The sequence below is a fragment of the Macrosteles quadrilineatus genome, unplaced genomic scaffold, assembly GCF_028750875.1.
Source record: "Macrosteles quadrilineatus isolate MER2022 unplaced genomic scaffold, UCM_ALF_1.0 Scaffold_9__3_contigs__length_116548681, whole genome shotgun sequence".
NCBI lineage: Eukaryota > Metazoa > Arthropoda > Insecta > Hemiptera > Cicadellidae > Macrosteles > Macrosteles quadrilineatus.
The window spans coordinates 15,265,853-15,289,043 of record NW_026542602.1 but is presented as its reverse complement, the minus strand read 5'-3'; the positions used below and the strand labels follow the sequence as shown (position 1 = coordinate 15,289,043).

The following is a 23,191-nucleotide window of genomic DNA, read 5'->3' as shown; positions in this document are numbered from 1 at the left end:
GAACGATTTTGATAAAAATTTAGTATATTTTATGGTGAAAAATTCACAAAAGTGGCAATAACATTTGAACCGTAATTTTCATAGGAATGGGAGTTCTACCATTTCGTTTACAATTTAAAGGGCTACAACATAAATAAAACTTATAAACATAGATAAAACTTAACCATGTTGTATTCCTTTAATTTTTAAACAAAATGGTACAAATCACATTTCCGTAAAAATTACGGTTCAAAAATGAATTGTAACTTATGTTATTTTCACATTAAAAACCCACAAAATAACAAAAAAATCGGATTTTAGGAAAAACGCTGGTTTTGATTAAAATTGTGTTATGGTCCTTATAATTCTAAACAAAATAGTGCAACCCCCCATTTCTGTAACAATTACGGTTCAAAGTTGTTGCAACTTTGTGATTTTTCCCTATAAAATATCATAGTTACTCCCACCGCTTACCCACCGCTTGTAAAGGTTGTTGTCAGATTGCTGATACCGTTTATTTTTATCTACGCCTGTGGCATTTCACAAGAGAGGTCATGAGAGAATAAATGTTAAATGGATGTGCCGGGAATCGAACCTGTCCCTCCCGCACCAAAGTCAGAGACACGTTAACCACTTGGCTAGCGCAACACACCAAATTAATATATTATTATTATGTTTTATTATTTATGAGTTTTAGAATGGTGAGACATTAGAGCTATTTACAGTGGGGTCGTGTATTAGATAACCTACATAAGTAAATACCCAAAGATGAGTTATGTGGGGTACACATTGAGGATTAAGTGTATAATTGGATTGTTGGTAACAAACAATAATTATTCTTGGTTTATGAATAACTTGACACTACACTATCTTACACATGATTGGTTTTATACAAAGTTTAACTTTTTTCTTGATTTTACTATGAAATCACTTAAGTGTTTGAGTTTGAAGAACAGATAACGTTTTGAGAATTTGATTATGAACTAACTAGTTATCTACAAGAGTAGTTAAGATCTATTTTCACATATTTACTTGAGATTTTTCACACTTTTAACTATGGTACACAATATTCTTTGCTGACTTACATTTACTTTGCATAACATTTTTCCATCACTGTTTCTACAACTTAATGACTCTATAGTGCCTTCGGGTTGATTTAATTAAACGCAGCAAGAAATCTTTCAATTCGAAGACTACTTGGGAATAAATAGAGTGATTGCAAAAAAAAATACCCCCGCCGCAGCAAACCTGCCGTCTAAGCGAATTTCCATTTGGCCGAATTGATTTTCAATTGATCTATTTAAATAACAATAGGTTTAACGAGTACCTAGGTTTGCTGCTACAAGGGAACTAATAAAGTAGTGTGTTTTTAGTAAAATATTGATAGCTTACTATAAAATAAATAAATTTGCCAAGTTTGATCAAAATATATCCATAAACAAGCAAACTACAACATTTTACAATATTCTCCATAAGAATAACATGGGAATTTTAAATTTACCATGTTTTTGTTTTCTCCGTAACCAATAACCGTACAAAAACACTTTGATATACTGAATTGTTTGTTTTTTTAAGCTCTTTAAGAAGGTTTAGAGAAAAATTGGGAAATTTTGTGTTTTGAGGGTAAGAAGTGAGAAAAACCAATTTTTACCCCATAAAACCCCCCATTAAACCCTGTTCCCAAGGTCCGATCATGCTGGATCGCGAACTCATTCAAGTTTATCCCGCCTTACACCTTCAAACCAAATTTCATCAAAATCGGATAAAAATTACTCAAGTTATCGTGTTCACGGACACATATATATATAATATAAATCTATATATATATCTATATATATATATATATATATATATATATATATACATATATAAAAATTTGAACGAATGGTGTTTTTGGCCTCTGGGGACATTAAAATGAAAAAGTAAATCGGTCCCGGACCTAAGTCTTACCATGAGACCTACGGTAATAGCTACTTCCCTATAGGGAAATTCGCTAAAACTTCATTAAATTTAGTTCTTAAATCATGTTTTGGGTAACTGATTGGTTGATGAGATAATAAAAAAAGAAGATTTTTCTGGTTTCCAATTCAGCCATTACACTACAGGGATATCAATTGACTCAGCAAACAGCTAATATGTACTGTACCTATTTAAAACAATGTATTGAGTTTTTCCCAGTGGTACAAACTACTGATAGAGTCTTAAAAGATACTAATCCACAACTATTTTCAATAAAATCAGAGACGTAACTTCTATTAACCCGATGTTGAATAGTTAATGCAATTTAAAGTCTAACACAAATTTGATCTAATTTGTATTTCTAACGATAATTTGGAACTTTTTAGGTTTGTTAATGTAGGCTACCAATCAAATAATACTAAATATGCTTCCTAATTTTCCACCTCTGAGTCTAATTCCAGTTCTAATAGACAGAAATAATGTTTATTTATTGATAGTCAATGATGAGGTTGAATCATTATCTAAAATTAGGCTGATGTCACAGTGCACTCTAGTCTATTAAATTGGACCCTTATCTGGGTTCATGTGTTTGTTAAGTCACTGCCTCAACGATAAGAAAGTAGACACAAAGACTTATCAAACGGAAACATTTGGTGTTTGAATAACCATTGATCTATATTTTCAGAGTCAGTCACTTTCAATGAGGATAGTAGGTCATGGTAAAGTCAACTTCATATGAATGAAAAAAAATCTTCCCAACTCTTTTCTTTAAAGAAATTGGTTTAATTATTGACAGTGATTAATATAATATGGTTTTGTAGTGTACGTATACACCAAATTTGTACACAATTCCAATTACATAATTGTAACACAATGGGTACTTATATTGTTAAAACAAACTGCAAACAGCTTATGATAATTAATTAGTATTTTAGTTTTAACTCAAGCGTGATTTAAGTTTGTGAACATATACATCAAATGAACAAACTTATTTAACAGATACAGACATTTGGTTTCTTGCAGACTATCTATAATAATACCTATTATCTAACTACAACAAAATATTTTTTATTTTCCAGAAACACAGACCGGTATAAGGATTTAAATTGAATGATGCAATATTCACATGGGGCATGGGAATACAATGGCCATTAATTAGGATGGGAGATGGGAATTATTAGGTTTTTAATAGGGGTTGTAGTAATTGAATAAGATCGTAACAATGTCTAAGTATGATTATAAATAAAAAAAGAAATATTTTTTCTTTTTTTTTTACCTGACAAAGTGGGTTTCCTTGTTCTGGTTATAGCACGCAAAGTAGCTAATTGCTGCATTTACTTTGTACTTTTGCTGCACTGATTTTACTTTGCCGCAATCCAATATTCCAACCAAACAACACAAAATAGTGTGCTTTTATTAGGCATGTAATATGTGTACGCTTGAAAACAAGTTGGTTGGCAACACTTAAAAATACTACGACTACGATCAGCTGGTGCAGCGTTTCCCAACCTTTGACTACTGATACTACGATTTAGCCTGTTGTTTCGTGTTGACATTTTAATTTGTTCAATACTTGGATTTAACCTAACCTAAAATGTGTTGTTAGGTGTTTGGAAGACTACTTATTTATATGCTTTATAGTAACTGTAGGAAAAATATAATGTGTAAACGCAAGTTACACAAATAATCAATCTTCATTATTTATAATGTAGCCTGCATGGTAGGCTACCACCATTGTCACCAATGTTTACAACTTTCAGGACCGATTGACTTTTTCATTTTGATGTCCCCACAGGCCAAAAACACCATTCGTTCAAATTGTTATATATGTATATATATACAACCATGAACTTGAGTAATTTTTGTCCGATTTTGATGAAATTTGGTTTAAAGATATATTGTGGGATAAACTTGAATGAGTTTGACCCTTAAAACACAAAATTTCCCAATTTCTCTCTAGAATTTTTTAAAGAGCTTAAAAAAACAAATAATTTAGTATCAAAGTGTTTTTGTAAGGTTATTAAAAACAGAGAAAATTCAAAAAAATTGTAAATTTAAAATTCCCATGTTATTTTTATAGAGAATATTGTAAAATGTTGTAGTTTTACTTGTTTATTGATATATTTGGATCAAACTTAGCAAGTTTTTTTTTATACCAAGCTATTTATATTTTAAAAAAACTCACATTATTAGTTTCTTTGTAGCAGCAAACCTAGGTACTCATTAAACCTAATATTTTTTTAATAGATTTAGCTAAAAATTAATTCAGACAAATGGTAATTCACTTAGTCGGCAGGTTTTCTACGGCGGGGTATTTTATGTTTCCATAGTTTGCAAATCGGTTCTTTCAAGGATTGCTCAAGAAATACAGTACAGTGTCAATTCATTTTTCTTAACTATATCTAATTGTCCTGGCTTTCTCACATTTTCCCACTGTAATATGTACGCAAACCAAAATTCAAAAAGTAAATATTTAATTTCAACCAAATCAGTAAATGTTTATACTTGCGTTTCCTTGAATTGCAACTTAAATATTAACAGCAATTAGCATATTATCCAGCTGATCATAATGTAAACAAATATGTTCTTCATGAGGATAACATGGCAACTTAATAGCCACTGGGGCAGAGCCCAAGGGGCTTTTTAAAAATGTTTAAAAGGGACAGTTTGCAAATCTACGTGACACTCTCTTTCGAATGAGTCGTGAATGGTCAAAATCGATTAAGAAATGGTGGAGGAGTAAACCATTGCATGAATACAATCTGATCTATTTATTTGTAATGGTTAAGTATTTAAACTCACAATTAAAAAGACATTGATTAGAGTATACAGCCTATTGTCAATCCAAGAATTGTAGTTGAATTATATATTGTTTGTCTAGTGATTCACACAGCAGTACTGTCGGATAACCACATAGACTGGTACGCTCCCAACGAGGTCTACTTGTACAGTCAAGCCACGCCTTCCAAGATCGTGCGCAACCTAACGTCTCGGCTCGGCGGATACTTCCAAAAAAGTGAGTTTTTGTGTTTTAATTATTTTTGAAAAGATTCAACAATATTAAGAGCTAGTGTACAGAAAAAAACATTTGTGTTTTTACTAATAACAGTCATAATTTTCTATGAGTTTTTTAGACTCAACCAAAAGGTTTTGTAACTATTGAAAATACTCAAGCTGTTAATAACTTAAGTATTATTCATTCATCTCACCAAGTCAAATCAAATCAAATCAAATCAAATCAGTTTTATTTCCACAATATAGGAATCCTATAAAAAAATTTACAATTTTTCAAAAAAATAAAATACAAATATATATAGTCTTGAAGCATTATAGAGTAAATTGATTACGTAAATTAATTCTAGTAAAATTAAATTTATAAAGTTATAATAGTAAAAACTTAAATACTAGTTGAATGTTTGCTCCGGCTTGAATAATAACTAATGTAATAGATAATGGAAATGAGTCTACATGGACCTCAGTGGTCTGTGCGTAGACTCGAGTTGTTAAAAATTATATATATTTTTTGAGCTAATTTGAAATTGAAGAAAAAGTTTAAGATTAAATAAAAATGTACTATGTGCTATGGGAACGTGTAAAGATAAAGATAAGTTTAAAGATTATATAAAAAATTGGTGAGTTTATTATAAAAGTTGGTAAGATTTATAAAAAAAGTGAGTGTGTATCTGGATTCCTTACTTTTAGACCAGGCCTCTCTTCTTTTACTCTTCTCATATGCATAAGATCTCTTATTTATTGTGTCCTCCTGTTTTCAATTCTTCTTCTTTGAACTCGAGACATTTTCTGTTCATCCAACAAAACTGATTAACTGGTTACATTGGTCTATAACCTCCTGAATATTATAAACATCAATATTTACTCCAAATAACCTGCTGAGTTTGTTTTAATAAATAGATGTTTTTTGTTTTAAAATTTGTTCTATGTAATTCTTATGAGAAAAAATCTACCTTTGATAGTACCTCACGCCCTTAAGGGTAAGAATTTTTAAATTCTAAAACCTTATTGCAAAACTACAAATTAAGAACAATTTTGTTGACAACTCAAACGTTGAAATTGTTCCACAAATAAAGGAGGAGAAGTGTTCACAAAAATCGACTTCACGTATTATACGAGTAATACTGTAGATAATAAAAAAGGAAACTCCCTTAGTAGATTTCTCATTCTTATGGAACAGCTGAAGACAATTTTATTGTTAGTTCTGTGTGTACTGTAGAAGTCGTGTTTGGTTTATAATTTGTTTCTTGTTATTTCAGTAATTTAAATGTTGCAAATCTTTTTCAAACTATCAAGTACAATAATGTCATTTGACAGTGACTCCTTGATATTTGAATAAAGTTGTTAACGATTGAATGTTTATTTAGTACTGAAAGATTGCGGGAAAACAATGTCACCAAATCAAAATAATTATATTGCTACTAGTTGATCTTTGAAATCAATTAAAATGTTGATTGAAATTTAATTAAAATGGGGTGGACATAAATATTGAAGGCTGAGTTATCTCTTTGATTATCAATTGATGGAGGAACAGCAAACAGATAATTCAATTAACCTAAATGAACCAACCATTCAAACAAATGTCAATCAATATGTCTGTCCTTTCATCAGTAAACATTTGGTTTTTGTGGTTAAATAAATAAAATTTTCCCTTCTTTACACAATAGTTGTTCAATAAATTTATAGGTTTTGAAATAAACCTAAACAATAACATATCTTTGTGTTGATAATTAATAATTATTGAATATTTCAAAATTATTATTATATAGCTTAAAAAAAAACTAATAATTTATTACGGTATATTGAAGTGTTGTCATGCGCTTGACCGTTTAAAGAGAAAATTCTAAAAAATCTGTTAATTTAAAATTGTCATGTTATTCTTATGGAGAATAAGTAAACTGCTGCAGTTTGCTTGTTTATCACACTTTTATAAACACTTTTTTATCAAATTTGGAATTTATTAACTACTATACTATTAACATTGAACTATAAAAATACTTTATTACCGTACCTTCTCTTTAGCAGTAAACCTAAGTCATTTAACTAATGTTATTTAAATAGGGAATAAAAATGATATTTTAGTAAAAATTCAATTAGGCAAATGGAAATCCGCTAAGTCTGCAGGTTTGCTGCGGTGGTGGTATTTCTACTTTATATGAATCCAACCAGTGAGGTTTGTTGCTTACCTTGGATACTCCAAGCGTATGGACTAGTCCTCTGTTGTGATCACTGACATGCGATGGGATGACCTCTGACATCAAATCCAAGAGTCAATATTGGATACCGCAGTGTCCAGGCTTCTCCTCTTGTTGGGAGTCTGGAGGTGATGTAGAGTCCAAAGCTGCGGAACAGGTTCACAAACAAGGCTTCATCAACTGAAGGTCTCTCAAAAAGAACATTGAAGTCACCGCATACTATCAGTTTGGTTGACTAAGATCTAGTAATATGGCTTAGGCATGGGTCCATTTGGCTTAAAGAAAGCATCAAAGTCACCATCAGGGGATTGATACACAGTCACAAGCGTGCTTTTAAATGTCAACATTTTCCTCTGCCGTCACTTCAAAAAAAGTTCAATTCAGAAATTATCTAAGTTTATCTTTAGTATGTGAATGATTAGGCAGCAAATATGGCAAGCCCGCCATTTTTGTGTTTCATTCGAGAAAAGATATTTACAAGTTCGAGACCTCACACACAGAGTTAAAAAAGCCTGACTCACCATGTTGTAGGCAGTGCTTAGCAACACAAAGAAAGGCACACTGTTTGCTTCTCACTGCCACTTTCACACTTACAGGTTCTCACATTTGTTAAAATGTGTCTGTAGCTTAGGCCTGCGATCACTGATTAAAGAAGGGGTCAGGTCTAGGTTGTTAGAGTCCTGTAGATAGTTCTGCCTAAAAAAGGCTTCTGATTGTAGTTTCTGTTGCGGCCATATGGGTGGAAGTGTCTAACTAAGACACCCTTAGGCAAGAAGTTCGGATCTAAAATGAATTTGTCTGGGTCACTTCCCTACTTTAAATTATCGGTAGTTGGCAAATCTAGTTTTGATATCAGCACACTCGACGTCCTGCACACCTTTAGACTTGAGGAAGGATAGGACCTCTTCACACGTTGTACTTTGTGATACATGAGAAACTAAGAAACAAGATCTAATCGAAGCTGATTTGAGTTTATCCTTCGCTTTGTTTGTTCCAATAATGATGTTGGATTACGCTGGGTAGTGGTATCGTTTAACGGGACAGAGTTCTTTTTTGATGAAGGAAAGTCCCGATATAGCTAACAAAGGTATCAACCACAATCGTAGCTGAGTTACTTGGTCTGTTATTACAATGATTTGCTGGTAACGTTTCTATTCTGCTCCAAGTTCCGTTTGTTCCGCTGTTTGGTCAATTTCAATCCTGGTCCTAATTTGATTGATGATGGCAATGTTTTTGCCTCCAAGATGGCAGGAACATTGTTTCCATGAAGACCTTCAGTGTCGGTTTCACCAACATTGACATTTACTTTAGCATCTTTGTCTCCTCCGGGTCTGTCCTGGTCAGCATTTGGTTTGTAGCTTACATAGTCACCAGTATGTTATAAAAATTCATTTTTTTTTTTTAAATAGCGATAACAGTTGTTCATATAACTCAAGTACTGCCCAATTTCTGTCGGTTAAAGAAATGTCATTTCTCCCGAGTGTAGTTTGGTTAAGCTGATGTCTGGATATAAGGTCGGATTTTTTTTTAGGTGTCCGGATAAGAGAGAGTCTACTATACTACACTTTGCCAACTTTTTACACTCTGATTACTTTCCATACCCCCTCCTCAAGTGTGTTTCCCTGTCTCAATTCTCAAATAAATAGAAATTAAATCATGAATTAATTTTTACAACTAATGATATTATAATAATGGTGTTTTGTAGAGTCTGGGTATCGACTGCTGAGAGGTTACAAAGATGCGGCCACAGACAAGGATAAACCCAAGGACATCTCACACCTGGTGTTTGTGGTGCATGGTATAGGCCAGAAGATGGACATTGGCGGACGAATATTGCACAACACGTCGTTGTAAGTAACTGTTTGAGTATTTGATTTTAATAAATCCTTTTTTTTGAATTTAATAATTCCTTAATTTAATTTTATTAAATTTTAATAAAATCCTCATCGAGGATTTTCAACAGTACAATTGTAAACTACAAAGTTTTTTGCAATACAGTAGAACCTCTCTCTCCCTAAACACTTTTAACCAATGTAAGGATTGATCAAACGGACATAGATTAAGTATTTTGTAACCTTAACATGTACTTTAGTTACATTATTGCCTTATTCTCGTCACTTGTTGAAAAAGCATATACAGGGTGCAGCAAAAAAACCGATCTATTTTCAGCGACAGGTCGTCCGAGAGTGGTGGGAGTAGGCTCGTTGGAGAGCCCTCACGATGCCATTTTTTGTAGTCATAGAGCAGTGGTCGCCTGAGCTAGTGCGGTTGTTATGGAGTCGTTTTTATAAAATAGTGAATTCGTTCATTGCTACTCAGCGGCAGTTTCATACATTCTTTCAATCAAGGCGGCAGTTCCGTGGCACGGAACTGCAGCTGAGTTGCAATGACTAAGTCATTACTTTTTAAAAACGACTAGATAACAACCGCACGTAGCTCATACGACCACTGCTCTATGACTACAAAAAATGGCATTGTATAGGCTTTCCAAACAAGCCTACTCCCACCACCCTATGACGACCTGTTACTGAACAGTGCGTTGAGTAATTAGACCAAAATTACTCAACTCCCCTTTTTATTTTGGTTAAGAGTAGGGATGGACGGGATTGAATTTTTAGTTCGGGACGGGACGGGACGGGATTTTTATTTCCTTCCCGATTTTCGGGACGGGACGGGACGGGATTTTTTTCTGTGCATAAAAAGAAAGTCTTGAGTATTGCAGTTACCAAAAAAAACATACGAAATCAATTTTTACCGTTTTTGGCACTGATCTATAAAAAAAAAACCAAAAAATGGGTAACAATTTACAAGTACCTATAGAAACTTGTGACTTGCGGTCGAAATGACTGGCGGTCACGGTGCGATTATCAAAATGACCGCGGTCACGGGGTGATCGTCGGTATGACTCGCGGTCACGGCATGATCGTCGGTATGACTCACGGTCACGGCGCGATCGTCGGTATGACTCGCGGTCACGGCATGATCGTCTGTATGACTCGCGGTCACGGCGTGATCGTCGGTATAACTCACGGTCACGGCGCGATCGTCGGTATGACTCCGCGGACACGGCGTCATCGTCGGTATGACTCGCAGTCACGGCATGATCGTCGGTATGACTCGCGATCACGGCATGATCGTAGGTATGACTCGCGATCTCGGCACGATCGTTGGTATGACTCGCGATCTCGGCACGATCGTCGGCATGACTCCGCGGTCACGGCGCGATCGTCGGTATGACTCCGCGGTCACGGGGTGATCGTCGGTATGACTCGCGGTCACGGCATGATCATCGGTATGACTCGCGGTCACGGGGTGATCATCGGTATGGCTCGCGGTCACGGCGCGATCGTTGGTATGACTCTGCGGTCATGGCGTCATCGTCGGTATGACTCCGCGGTCACGGCGTCATCGTCGGTATGACTCCGCGGTCACGGGGTGATCGTCGGTATGACTCGCGGTCACGGCATGATCGTCGGTATGACTCGCGATCACGGCACGATCGTCGGCATGACTCCGCGGTCACGGCGCGATCGTCGGTATGACTCCGCGGTCACGGGGTGATCGTCGGTATGACTCGTGGTCACGGCATGATCGTCGGTATGACTCGCGATCACGGCACGATCGTCGGCATGACTCCGCGGTCACGGCGCGATCGTCGGTATGACTCCGCGGTCACGGGGTGATCGTCGGTATGACCGCGGTCACGGCATGATCGTTGGTATGACTCGCGATCACGGCACGATCGTCGGCATGACTCCGCGGTCACGTCGTGATCGTCGGTATGACTCCGCGGTCACGGGGTGATTGTCGGTATGACTCATTGTCACGGCATGATTGTCCGTATGACTTGCGATCACGGCCCGATCGTCGGCATGACTACGCGGTCACGGCACGATCGTCGGCATGACTCCGCGGTCACGGCGGGATCGTCGTTATGACTCCGCGGTCACAGCGCGATCGTCGGTATGACTCGCGGTCACGGCATGATCGTCGGTCCAATAATCACGGTCACGGGGATCGTCGAAATGACTTCGTCTCCTGCGTTCGCGGACCTATCGCTCGCAATAGCGGCGTCATCGGCACTCGCGAAGCGGCAAAATCGCCGACGATCGGACCAAATCCCGTCCCGAAAAATTCCCGAATCAAATGTAATCCCGTACCGATAATCGGGAATATTTTTTTCCCGAAAAATTCCCGAAATTTCGGGACCCGTCCATCCCTAGTTAAGAGAGGTTGCACTGTATTCCAATGTGTTAGATTTTATTTGCTGTATTTTTATCTAATAAATACTAACATGATTTTTTCTGAAATGAAGTTGTATTACTCGTATGAGATGCTTGAAAGTTTGACAAACATTACGATTCCAATAAAATTTGGTGCTGTTTGGATTAGTCGATGGTTCTGTGACAGGTGGCCGAATGAAACAACAAAAATGCGCTATGAATAAATAATTTATTGAACTCGACTTAAAGCAAAACAATAATAATGTATTTAGCTTCCGACTTGCTGTATGGAATCTATTTATGTTCAGTTTACAAGTACAACACAAATAAGTTATTGGGGAACATAGCCTCCCGAGGAGGCTATGGGGGAAAGGCGACGCAACTTACATGACCGATTGAATTGAATTTAGAATTTTGACTAACTCAACTGAGTGCGCTCTGCCCATAGCCCAGAGTTGGGCGTGGAGGGGAACCAGCCAATCACGTTGCGGCTATGCCGCGTGACGTCAGTGCAAGCCCTGGGCGGTGCTGCTGCCTAACGATTCATGAGGGCATTAGGCAAACTATAGCTGCGCAATAACTGATTTCATCGAGCGACTTGCTGAGCTGTATCAGCAAATTCCAGCCATGCGTGTTACACTTTCCGAGAACGTTGGCCTGACCCAGCGCTGAGCCATGCTGACGGAATATTCCATGGTGAGGCAACTGGTTGACGCAAAAAGCTGGGAGGTTAACAGTCCAATATTACATACCCTCTTTTTATATTTGAAATAAAGCAAAGCTTCCGTGACGGTAAAGACAGGGTTTCCTGAGGGTGTAACAAAAACCTCCCCAACTGATATGTAATGGGTCTGGGAATTTTTGGGACCGTCACAGTTTTATATTAACTACACTTAGATTGTCTGTTTATGTTACAGGATACGACAGAATGTAACCTCTTTGCATGAGAAGCTGTACCCAAACTCTAACCAACGAGCAGAGTTCTTCCCAGTGGAATGGCGAACCAATCTCACATTAGATGGAGGTAGGTACAACTCAATGTGTGTTATTTAGTTTGTAGTTCTAGACAGTTATTTGCCATGTGTTTTCAGCCTAGAAATCACATCATTGGGTCCAACAATGAAAAGCTATCACAGTTTTGGAAAATTTAATTTGATGTGCAATGACAGCTTCCCTTGCATTTTGATTTCTACTTGTCTATTTCTGGTAAGAAATGGGATGACTAGCCAAGTGGTGAGGTGTGGTGCTGAGTAAACAAAATAAGAGGTTCGGCTATAAGAAAAGCTTAATGATAGTTAGAAATTGGATCCAGATGTCCTCGATTATTGGCTCTTGGTAAATGGCTTTGTCCATAGAAACAGCGAGTATTAGTCATAAACAAAGCTACACAGATCATTGCACTCCTTTCTAACTCAAACTTCACATTCAACCTAAAATACACAGCATTGCATCGTTGCTGAGTGTAATCATGTAGTCTACTGTCTAGAAATGCAAAGATGAACGAGATATTTCCCATATATATCAATATGATGTGTATTGCAGGGCTAGTGGAGGCTATCACCCCACTTCATCTCACACAGCTGCGCAACCTCCTCAACACTTCAGCTATGGACATCATGTACTACACAAGCCCTATCTATTGTGCAGAGATACAAAAAGGTAAGATCAGTTTCTTTAGGTTTCCTTATGCTTTTTTGGACTTTAATTCTGGGTGACAACAACCTTTTAGGATGATATAATATAAATAAATGTAGGTTTTTTAAAAACAACATAAATCTACTGTCAGACATCAGGAGGAGAAAATTAAAACTATTTAAACTTCTATCACATAAACAGACTGAATTCATTATTGTATTCGACTTGTTTTATTGGCTTAAGGTTACACCTATGGATCACAGTCTTGGCCATAATCCTGCACCTATTGACAATACTAAAAATTCATCACGCCATGCCATGTAAGGCGATATGTTTATCCTCTTAGATTCTAAGAACGTCCAAAGTAAGACTAAAAGAAAGAGCAGTGTTTGAAAGAGACACTTGTAAACAAAAATTGGGTAAAACAGTTACAGAAATGATAGGAGTTCTTCAAGAGGAGGGGAAGCTACTGTACAAATAATGTCTGGAGTGTTAGGAGAGTTGAAAACGGTCATGCATTTATGTACAATATGGACAACTAAGCCATTAAGCTGAATGGAAGTTTAGTAGACTGATTTGTCAATTTTGAAATATTTTATGTACCAAGTTTTGCCTCTGTGTGGCTGTTCAAGTTTGTTCACTTTCAAAACTGATGTGAGTTTTCAATGTTTTTATGTCTAAAACTCAAATTTGTTGTGAAATAATGTGTGAAAGCTGTTGAACTAACAAAAGGATGGGAATCTGAAACACATGCTCCACTCTAACCCATGCTTTTTCTAAAATATGCATAAGCTGTACACCATATCATTAAAAATCAGGCTGCTATTTTCAACTGATTGTAAATAATATCGACCGTGATGTAGGTTTGATCACAGAGCTCAACCGTCTTTACACCATGTTTGTGGAGAGGAATCCTTCACTCAATGTCAAAGTGTCCGTGGTTGCTCACTCCTTGGGTTGTGTCATTGTTTATGACATCATCACCGGTTGGTTGCCTATGGTAAGTTCAATTATTGTCTGCAGATGCACTGTTGTAAGGACTGTTGTATTAATATTGAACCTAACAAATCTAAAATATGCTTGTTGCTCAATGTTAAGTTCATGTATAAAACATAGTTGCTGGGAATTTGGGCGTTTATAGTGCTTGCCTAGTTTTTTGAAGGTTGCTAGTTCAATTCTGAGAAATTTTTTTAACAGTTTGATACTGGCTAGTTATGTCAATTCTCGTCACCTTAAACTACGCTCAATGGTGTGTTGACTTTTAGTAGTTGAAGTACCTAGTAACAAATATTCACTTAGTCCTATTTTTTTTGTTAATTGGTATGCACTGTTTCAGAGTCCACCAAACATAGTATATGACAAAGTACCTGAAGGAATAGTTCCTGGAAAATCGAGATTAAAATTTCACGTAAGTCTGCATTTTTCATATATGGTAACTGTATATTCCTGTCACAAATTTTACAGGAACTGTAAACTAATGTCAAAATGAGAGAAGATAATTAATTTGGCTTCATATTTTGTTTGGATGGTTTAATGATGAGCATCTTTGATGCATAAGGGAACCCCCAAATTACCACTTAGACTTTCTATCAAATTTTAATTTTACCTAAAGGAAATGTTCAAGGGGCATAACTAGCTGTATTCAATCATGAGTCAATAATTCATAACACTTTTACTTCCTTCAGGATTTTAATATTTTTAAAATGTTGGATGGGAATCTTGCGATGTTATTTTGATTCTTTGGAGACACCAGAGTAGTTGGCTCAATTGCAGAAACTCACGATGTCACTACTGTTGCTGTCAATATATCATTATATCACCACGATCAGTAGAGATAATGACAATGCTACCATTATCAAGTAAGGTTATCACAATATTAAAGCAATGATGCAGTCTTGATTGGTTGAATCAAAGCACATCTAACCACATGCATGGGCTTTATGCACTTGCTATTTGGTGCCTCAGAGTAAGGCAACACTAGTCACTAAATAAACAGGCCGTAATGATCCTCTGGCATGACGTCATCATAGGCTACGGCAATGACGAAATGTATTTTTTTAGTTATATTTTTGTTTTCCAAGAAAATATTAAAACAAGCAGCTGATCACAAACGGCAAAAATGACGTCTTTGCCGGATGTGATGCCAGAGGAGCATTACGGCCTGTTATTTAGTGTGGCCTTGCTCAGAGCCTGCCAATCTTGAATTGCTTAGTGAACTGCAGCAACCTGTTTATAGTTCTGCCTCCTGATGTTTGATGGGTTGATTGGAAGGATTGTAGCTCTATGCACCACTGTCAAACTGACCTATGTGATCATGATTATTATGTACAAGGATAGGGATCAGCTAGCTTACCTGGTAGATAGAGTCCAGATTAGCTTTGGTAACCCACACAAAATAGTAAAACTTTATATTTCGCCCCTTTTAGGGACGAACACCTAACAGGGGCGAAATATAAAGTTTCACTGTTTTGTGCTATGTATTTTGTATGTGTTATCAAAGCTAATCTGGTCTGGACTCTGTCTACCAGGTAAGCTAGCGGATCCCTATCCTTGTACATAATAATCTTAATCAGTCAATTGGCCTTTCCTTGATTTCTGATCATGAATCATATCTATGATGTTGTGATGGTTCATCCACAACACCACATCTGATCACAGAAGCAAATAGTGCTAGATCTTAATTTTATCCATGTTAGACGTGCTTTTAATATTTGTAGCTAAAACTGGTTCTTTGTGGTTAAATAAAGAGAAAAGTTTACTTATATGTTATTAGTTATTTTAGTATTAAGGTGGACAACCTGTTCCATTATGGTAACTGATTATTGATGTTCAGGTGGACAACCTATTTATGCTAGGATCACCTCTGGCTGTATTCCTAGCACTGAGGTATCCACAAGGTCAACACGGCTACCACCTGTTCCCTCCCACACTGTGTAACAGACTCTACAATGTGTTCCATATCTCTGATGCTGTGGCCTACAGGTGGTTGCCCTTTTTAATTGTCCATCAACATTTGCTGCATTTGTTAATTTTTATAAATTTTTATCTTAATATCTGTTATCAGTATTTTGTTGTTGGTTCATATAATTTATTCTTTGTTAAATTATCATATTTATTTATAAGATGTATTTATTGTTAAATCACATTCCATACTGTTGGTAATCCACAGAGCTGACACCTAAAAAATTAACATATTAGACATGTCATTTGTAATGTCTAGCCTGACTGTAGCCATCCTATATACATGACAATTGTCAATGCATTTTTTGTAATGTCCAATGACAAATAAATAATTCTTCTAATTCTAATTACAACGTTTTCTTACTTATTAACCAATACACTACACCAACACTATACTAGACTACTAGAATTGTCAATGGTGGAAAGACAATCATAAGAACATAATATGAGCTAAATATTTCACACTTTTATTCTACTTGAACATGTTGGATGTGTATATGACAGGCTAGAGCCGCTGGTGGTCAAAGACTACTCTAGAATTGCACCGCTGCGGATCTGGCCGTGTAACTCTCCACACCGGATACCATATAGCGATATGCCGCTGGAGCTTATCGACCCTCACGAGATAGGCATGACCAAGGAGAGGGAAGGCAATGGTAGCATGCCAGCAACAACCAACACCACACCCAAGGAGGACAGCTCCCCAGCAGAGACACCTATCAGAGGTTAGCCTAATGCTGAAAACCGATATGCCCAACACATATTTTCTTGAATTCTTAGTAGTAATGCTATTGGCCGTTAAGACTGTCTTTATTACATAAATTCTTATTCACTGATATTCTCTACTAAGTCTGCGAGACATGGCATTAAGGGATTGAAATTGAAAAGGAATATGGCAAATTTAGCTAAAATATCCACTTTACCTTGGTCAATCAGTTCAAAAGTTGTAACTGATGTTAAGGCTGTTTCAGCACTACTATACCATCATCTGATACATGTAGATCTTAGTTAAAGCAACAATTTTCTGTTAATAACCGGACCAATTGATTGACAATTAAATAAAAAGTTTAAAACACCTTATTGTCGCCTTGTGCATAATCCAGCAGGACAAACCTTGTACCACAAAGTAACAATCAGGTATTTTAACCTTTTTATTTAATTTTCAAACATTTTAACCTCCCCAGGTATTTGTAGAACATTTATTTTAAGTTTTACAGCGATTGGATTAATGCACAATGAATAAAGGGCATATAGGTGGACAGACATTTTCAGCGGAATGGTTTTACTATTATTCATGGTTTTATGATATCAGCCAATATCACAGAGAATTGATTCAAGCCAAACATTTGACTGACATTTGATTGACTGCAAAACTTCGGCTAGGTTAACTGGTCTTTTCATAATTTATCCAGGCAAAAATCCAAAGTTTGTGTTTCTGTAAATCAAAAGATGCAATTGTATTTTACTCAGTTGACATACAACACTTTCTCATGCAAAATTTTTATTCTCTTAAGGACCTCGACATGAGAATATGTGACTTAATGGTCTTTTTATTATCTCTGAACTGGTAATCATTCAAGTTGCCAATATGCCAATTAACTGTCCCAATTTTAGACATTTAAAATATTGATTCTCACAATTCAGTGGACTAAATTTGGTTGATCTTGTTTGATATAAAAATTCACTAAAAGTCTTTACAATATTATAAACTCTGAACATAACAGTTATTCACTGAGTTTTGTTGTTCTATATACAAGATCGCGGCTGGAGTATCTGGAACCTGGTGAGGGGAGGAGCCAACAGAAGTGCTGATGGGGCCGCATCACCTCAGCCGATGGACTCTCCTACACGAGGTAACTTAACTGAATGTCTTCAAATGTGAAAAATATTTTTGTTCAAACTGTTAGGAAACATTTTAGACCATAACCAAGAAACATTTCTTGTGCTACTCTATAATGGGAATTCTTGACACATTTGATATTTTAATTAATTTTATATCAACTCTTTAAACATTCAAATACCTATGATGTTTATCTTATGATAATAGTAGCTTACGCAATGATTGCGTAAAGATAGTGTTAACGACAAGAGTAGAAAATTTAAGGTATAAACCTTGGCGAGTGCCTTAAACATTTCTATGAGTGTCGTTAACACTATTTACGCAAGTTGCGTACACTAATTTTTACCTATGACACTGTTTTAATTACCAAAAATCACTACTTATAACTTTTAAGAGAGGTTATGATTTCCTTTATATAACCTCTCATTGCCACTGACAGTGACGCAACAAAACATTGTACCAAACATTAATGGTATTTACTCAGGGGAGGTATAGAAGAGGCTACGATGACAGCTGTGGGCTTCTTATTAGCTGAGGGAACGCCATTACCGTAACAAAACGATCAGTAGTCATCGGCCTCGGTGGTCTAATGGTTAGCGTGCCGGGCTGATATGCTGAAGGTCCCGGGTTCAAATCCCGCTCGTGGCATTAACTTTTTGTCCAAGATTTTTTTATTATCAGCAAGTTTGGTTGGTTTGGTTCGGTTATGACAGTTTAATTTTATTATTAAGTCATTATAAAATTTTAGTAGAGCAATTTCTAGTTTTATTTAATAAACAGAATTATTTTTTCTATTAATAAACTTTTGTTATATTATTTCATTATCAGCAAGTTTGGTTAGTTCGGTTAGGTTATGATAGTTTAATTTTATAATTAAAAAATAATAAAATTGAATTTGAGGCATTTATAATTTTATTTTATGAACAGAACTATTTTTGCGATTAGTAAACCTTCTTTGCCAAAGTACTCTCTACTACAGCGCTGTTCACGGACGAATTTTGAACTAATGCCTCATTCGTACCTCCCCTAAGTCAGACCCAACATTAATTGCACCACTCAACAATAAATTGGCCTGAACAATCAGCTGAAGTTAGAATTATACAAATTTTATTTCTTCTCTCTCAATCTTTGAACCTCATCCGTTACCTGTCGAACTGTCCATCATCATTGAAAATTAACTGGAAACAAAGAATTAACACGTTGACTGCGCGCGCCGACTTTAGGCGGCGTCGCCAGCGCTCCCAGGTGGCGCGCGCCGACAAAAGTCGGCACCAGACCAACAGAAATATATTGAGTCAGTGTGAGCTTAGCCTCAGACGGAGACGTTATAATCGTTGCCAGCCTGCCAGCTTAGAATGAGAGCTTTACTTTGGTGTAGGTTGGTACTAAAATTTCCCGTAAAATCCTGTCTGGCAATGCTTTTGTCCCGGTTTCGGGGATTTTTTCTCTTCAACTCACATTACAAAGACACTGGATACGGATCCGTGCAGTGCTGCTACCTTTGGGTGTTTCAGTGAACTACATCCACTCTCGGGGTAACGCAGCACAGTCACCACTGCTCTTTTGTGATTCGTCAGACTGAAATATTTGAATGCCAATTGCGTTCGCTGATTCGGTTGCGCGCCGGGGCTTCGCCCGCCACTGGGGAGCGCCTGTATAGTCGGCGCGTGCAGTCAACGTGTTAAGCTTACGGGGGTGTAAATTCTTAATTTTGCATCACTTAGCTATTTTGTCCTCCAATAAACCAATGTTACATCAGATAAATATGGCATAACCCTTTTTATTTATCTATTTTATTTGTCACCTCTAGTTTTCAAGTAACTTTGGTTTTGATTTTTAGTCAGCCACAGCACTTCAAACATATATTTATACATTTTAATTTTTCAGCTGATTCAAAAGTAACTCCCGCTGAAGCATTTTGTTTAAGGCTTCTTATGAAATTGAACTCTTTCCCCCAGACTGCTGGTTGTAAGTACAGATAGATTGTGGTTGTGAGAAGTGTGATTTGTGGTCTGAAGCTTGGGAGTCATCATTGCATTGTAGCAGTTGAAACATTCCACAGTACCTGAACAAAAGTCAATCGATGATTCTTTTTGTAATGTAACGGAGAATTTAAATTCATTCCTTAAATCTATTTGTTGGTGTTCAGCTTTTGCCATCTGTTGCTAGTTGCTTGTATTAGTTCCTAATCAGCTCCTGGAAAATTATGAGAAAGTTTCAAAAAAGATAAGTTATATGGTTAACTTGAATTTAGTAAAATCACTGGTAATGTAAAGAAAAATCCTTTTAAAATTAGCAAATTCAACAAAAAATTTTCATTATTTTAAAACATGATTTTATCTTCTGCTGAATCCCTGTCTTACAATCCATGCTTATCTTAATAATCATACATACTCATGACATAAAAAAGTGACTCAGTCAATATTTAGCTGGGTAGCTGACTGTATCATATTCCTTGCCCAATAATAAGTGGGTCACTTACTTTACCTTAGAAATATCAGTAGTTTTGATGGTGAACTAGCCTGATCATTATTGTTGGACTTAATTATGTCTGTTCCTTTGTCACTAAAAAACTTCCAAAAACATCGCATTTCCATAACACTCATCTTTCATTCATATTTGGGTTTTAATTTTCCTAGTTGCTTCCTCATCCTGACTGATAATATGGTTTGTCCCTAACCATTTTTAAGACAGTGTAAGTAAAACTCCCTTAGTAAAATACATTCTAAACTGTAAAATTCCAAATTTGCTGTGCACTGAATAGCTTATATTTTAGTCTTTTTAGAATTTACTAATTTCTGTTTATTGATTTTTATCCACTTTTATCCATTGACCATGTTTGAGTTGCACTATTTTGTGGGGTTAGATTTTTTTACAACTTCTTCCTAATCTACACAATATATGCTATTTACATAAAGTACTGTACTTGCAACATTGCAGACATTTTCTTCCACAATTAGCAAAATAAGCTAGTAAGCTATTGTATTCGCGACGTTTCAGGATCTAGAATCTGATCTCGTCCTCAGACGGGAAATTACCTAAAACATGAAAAGATTAGCTCAAAACTCCCAAAGCTAGAAAGTGTGAAAACTTGCCTTTTACAAATTGTGATGGAAAATAACTGCAATAGTTTCTCAAATAATATAATCTTACCATGTGAAAAAGTGAACTTCAAACAAAAGAAAGGTTTTTTACTTACTTACAAATTGTCCATGTTCTATGGATGTATATCTGTTTGTAGGTCTGGAGCATCGGCTAGACTATGTTATAAAGGTGTCTGGCTCGCTGGGCGTGAGTGCACGCACATACATCAACATGTTGAGCTCTCACACCGCTTACTGGGGCAGCGAGGACGTTGCGTTCTTTGTGCTCACACGACTCTTCCCAGAACTGGACGAAACTGTAGATACGACAGCCGAGCTTTGCACAGAGAGTGAGGAGTCGTAGCGGACTGTACATGCCGCTTTGCTAAGCAGTCATCGATGTATGTGTTCCACTTATCATTGTGAAGTGTTAATTTTGTAAGCAAAGTGTCTTTGAGTGAAATTATTTACGAGTTGTTTGCTTTTGAAAAGAAAAGTATTTGTTGAGTTTATTTAACGTTGAATAATGAATAATAATTATTTGGAATTTGGAATTGCATTATCTGGAAAGTTAAAAATAATGGAATAATAATTTGTTAATTTACATTCAAGGGGACAATGCTATTTTGGCGGTATCAGTTTATTGATCAAGTTGGACAAATATCTGTCCTAGAGTCAATTGTGTTGTGACAGCTAAACCAGTTTTCATTCTTTTGTAGTCGAATTTGATATAGTATTTTAAATTAACATCATATGTCATATTCTCATAATGAGAAAACATGTTTTTAATGGAAAATATTTTATGTATAAATCTGAGCTTGTAGGATTTTAAATGAGTTAGTCACAGAGAAGTATTGACTGCAGAGGCTCTATGGTGTTCTATGGTGCACACTTTGGTGTCTACAATGAACTAAGGTGTCTACTCTTGTAGTTGAAAGAAATCCCTCAAAATCTGTTCCTTCTCTTTTTAATATCATGTGTGCGTTTTATCACAGAGCAGCTAATGGCCTATTACAAATCAGTAGTGGAACCTTGATAAGAAGACCCTAGATAACAAGTTGCCCTTGATAACAAGTGTAATTTTCAAATTCCCTTAAAATTATTTTACCCCTAATCACATGTTATTACAAACCTCGAAAAGAAGTCAACCTTGATAACAAGTCTTATTTTACAATACCCATGAGAGTCTTGTTATCAAGGTGCGACTGTACTATCTAAAGTCGACCTATCAACGTAATTTATCGCTATGTTAGAGAATTTTAAAGTCTCACAAGCACAAGCATTATACGAGGGTTGTTTTTTTTTCAACCTCCGATAGGCTATGAACAAAAGACAAGTTCATATAAAACATTAAATTTATTACCAAAAGTTTGGTCCATTTATGGTTTCTTTTTGACATAATCACCAAAGAGATTGAGACATTTGCTATATCTGTGCACCAGCTTTTTAATACCCTCTTCAAGAAAAGTGGCCGCCAGTACATTCAAAAAACAAAAAAATTCAAAAAACAAAAAATGTCAAAAAAATAAAAAAATTAAGAAAAAATAAAAAAAATACTTTAAAATTTCTAGAAATTCAGTAAACAAAGCAATAATGGTGAATCTGTGGTTTATTTAACCATCCTGTCAAACTGTTGAACCAAGTCATCTGAAACGACAGTAATGAGCTGGTTCAACAAGTTGGCAGAATGGTTAAATAAAGCACAGATTCACCATTATTGACTTGTTTACTGAATTTATAGACATTTTAAAGTCCTTTTTTTATTTTTCTTGATTTTTAAATTTTTTTGTCATTTTTTTTTTTTTTTTTTTTTTTTGTTTTTTGGAATGTACTGGCGGCCACTTTTCTTGAAGAGGGTATTAAAAAGCTATTGCACAGATATAGCAAATGTCTCAATCTCTTTGGTGATTATGTCAAAAAGTAACCATAAATGGACCAAACTTTTGGTAATAAATTTAATGTTTTATATGAACTTGTCTTTTGTTCATAGCCTATCGGAGGTTGAAAAAAAAACAACCCTCGTAACAAAATAGTGATTTGAAATAATATTTTTAAATAAAATCAGCTATTAGCCTATGTAACTGAATTCAACCCCTTTTATTTCAATATAAAATTTCAATAATCTCGAAGCAAAGATTTGTGTTTTGCATAGCAAATGCTTACTTTTTAAAACCAATCATAAGTGTACAGAGTTTAAAAAATTGTTCATAAAGGATTTTGTTTTGATAATTTTTTAAAAGAAATTTAACGACATGCATCGCTACCTTAAACTAAAGACAAATAGAATGAATATAGACTGTCAAA

General features: G+C 35.8%; 1 protein-coding gene across 3 annotated transcripts in view; it reads left to right on the top strand.

Moving 5' to 3' along the window:
• Positions 1-23,191, top strand: part of LOC129001991 (phospholipase DDHD1-like) — a 39,824-nt gene that overhangs the window by 11,264 nt on the left and 5,369 nt on the right. The window contains exons 3-13 of one of the 3 annotated variants that reach the window (XM_054429463.1): positions 4,820-4,954; positions 8,851-8,995; positions 12,286-12,392; positions 12,911-13,027; positions 13,867-14,003; positions 14,340-14,411; positions 15,837-15,985; positions 16,469-16,689; positions 17,722-17,817; positions 19,692-19,772; positions 21,046-21,288. In XM_054429463.1, coding sequence (XP_054285438.1) covers positions 4,820-4,954; positions 8,851-8,995; positions 12,286-12,392; positions 12,911-13,027; positions 13,867-14,003; positions 14,340-14,411; positions 15,837-15,985; positions 16,469-16,689; positions 17,722-17,817; positions 19,692-19,772; positions 21,046-21,251 — 1,466 coding nt within the window. In that variant the 3' untranslated portion in view covers positions 21,252-21,288. Of the gene's footprint in view, positions 1-4,819; positions 4,955-8,850; positions 8,996-12,285; positions 12,393-12,910; positions 13,028-13,866; positions 14,004-14,339; positions 14,412-15,836; positions 15,986-16,468; positions 16,690-17,721; positions 17,818-19,691; positions 19,773-21,045; positions 22,173-23,191 lie in introns of those variants that run through there. The other 2 variants (XM_054429462.1, XM_054429464.1) reach the window with 2 other exon arrangements.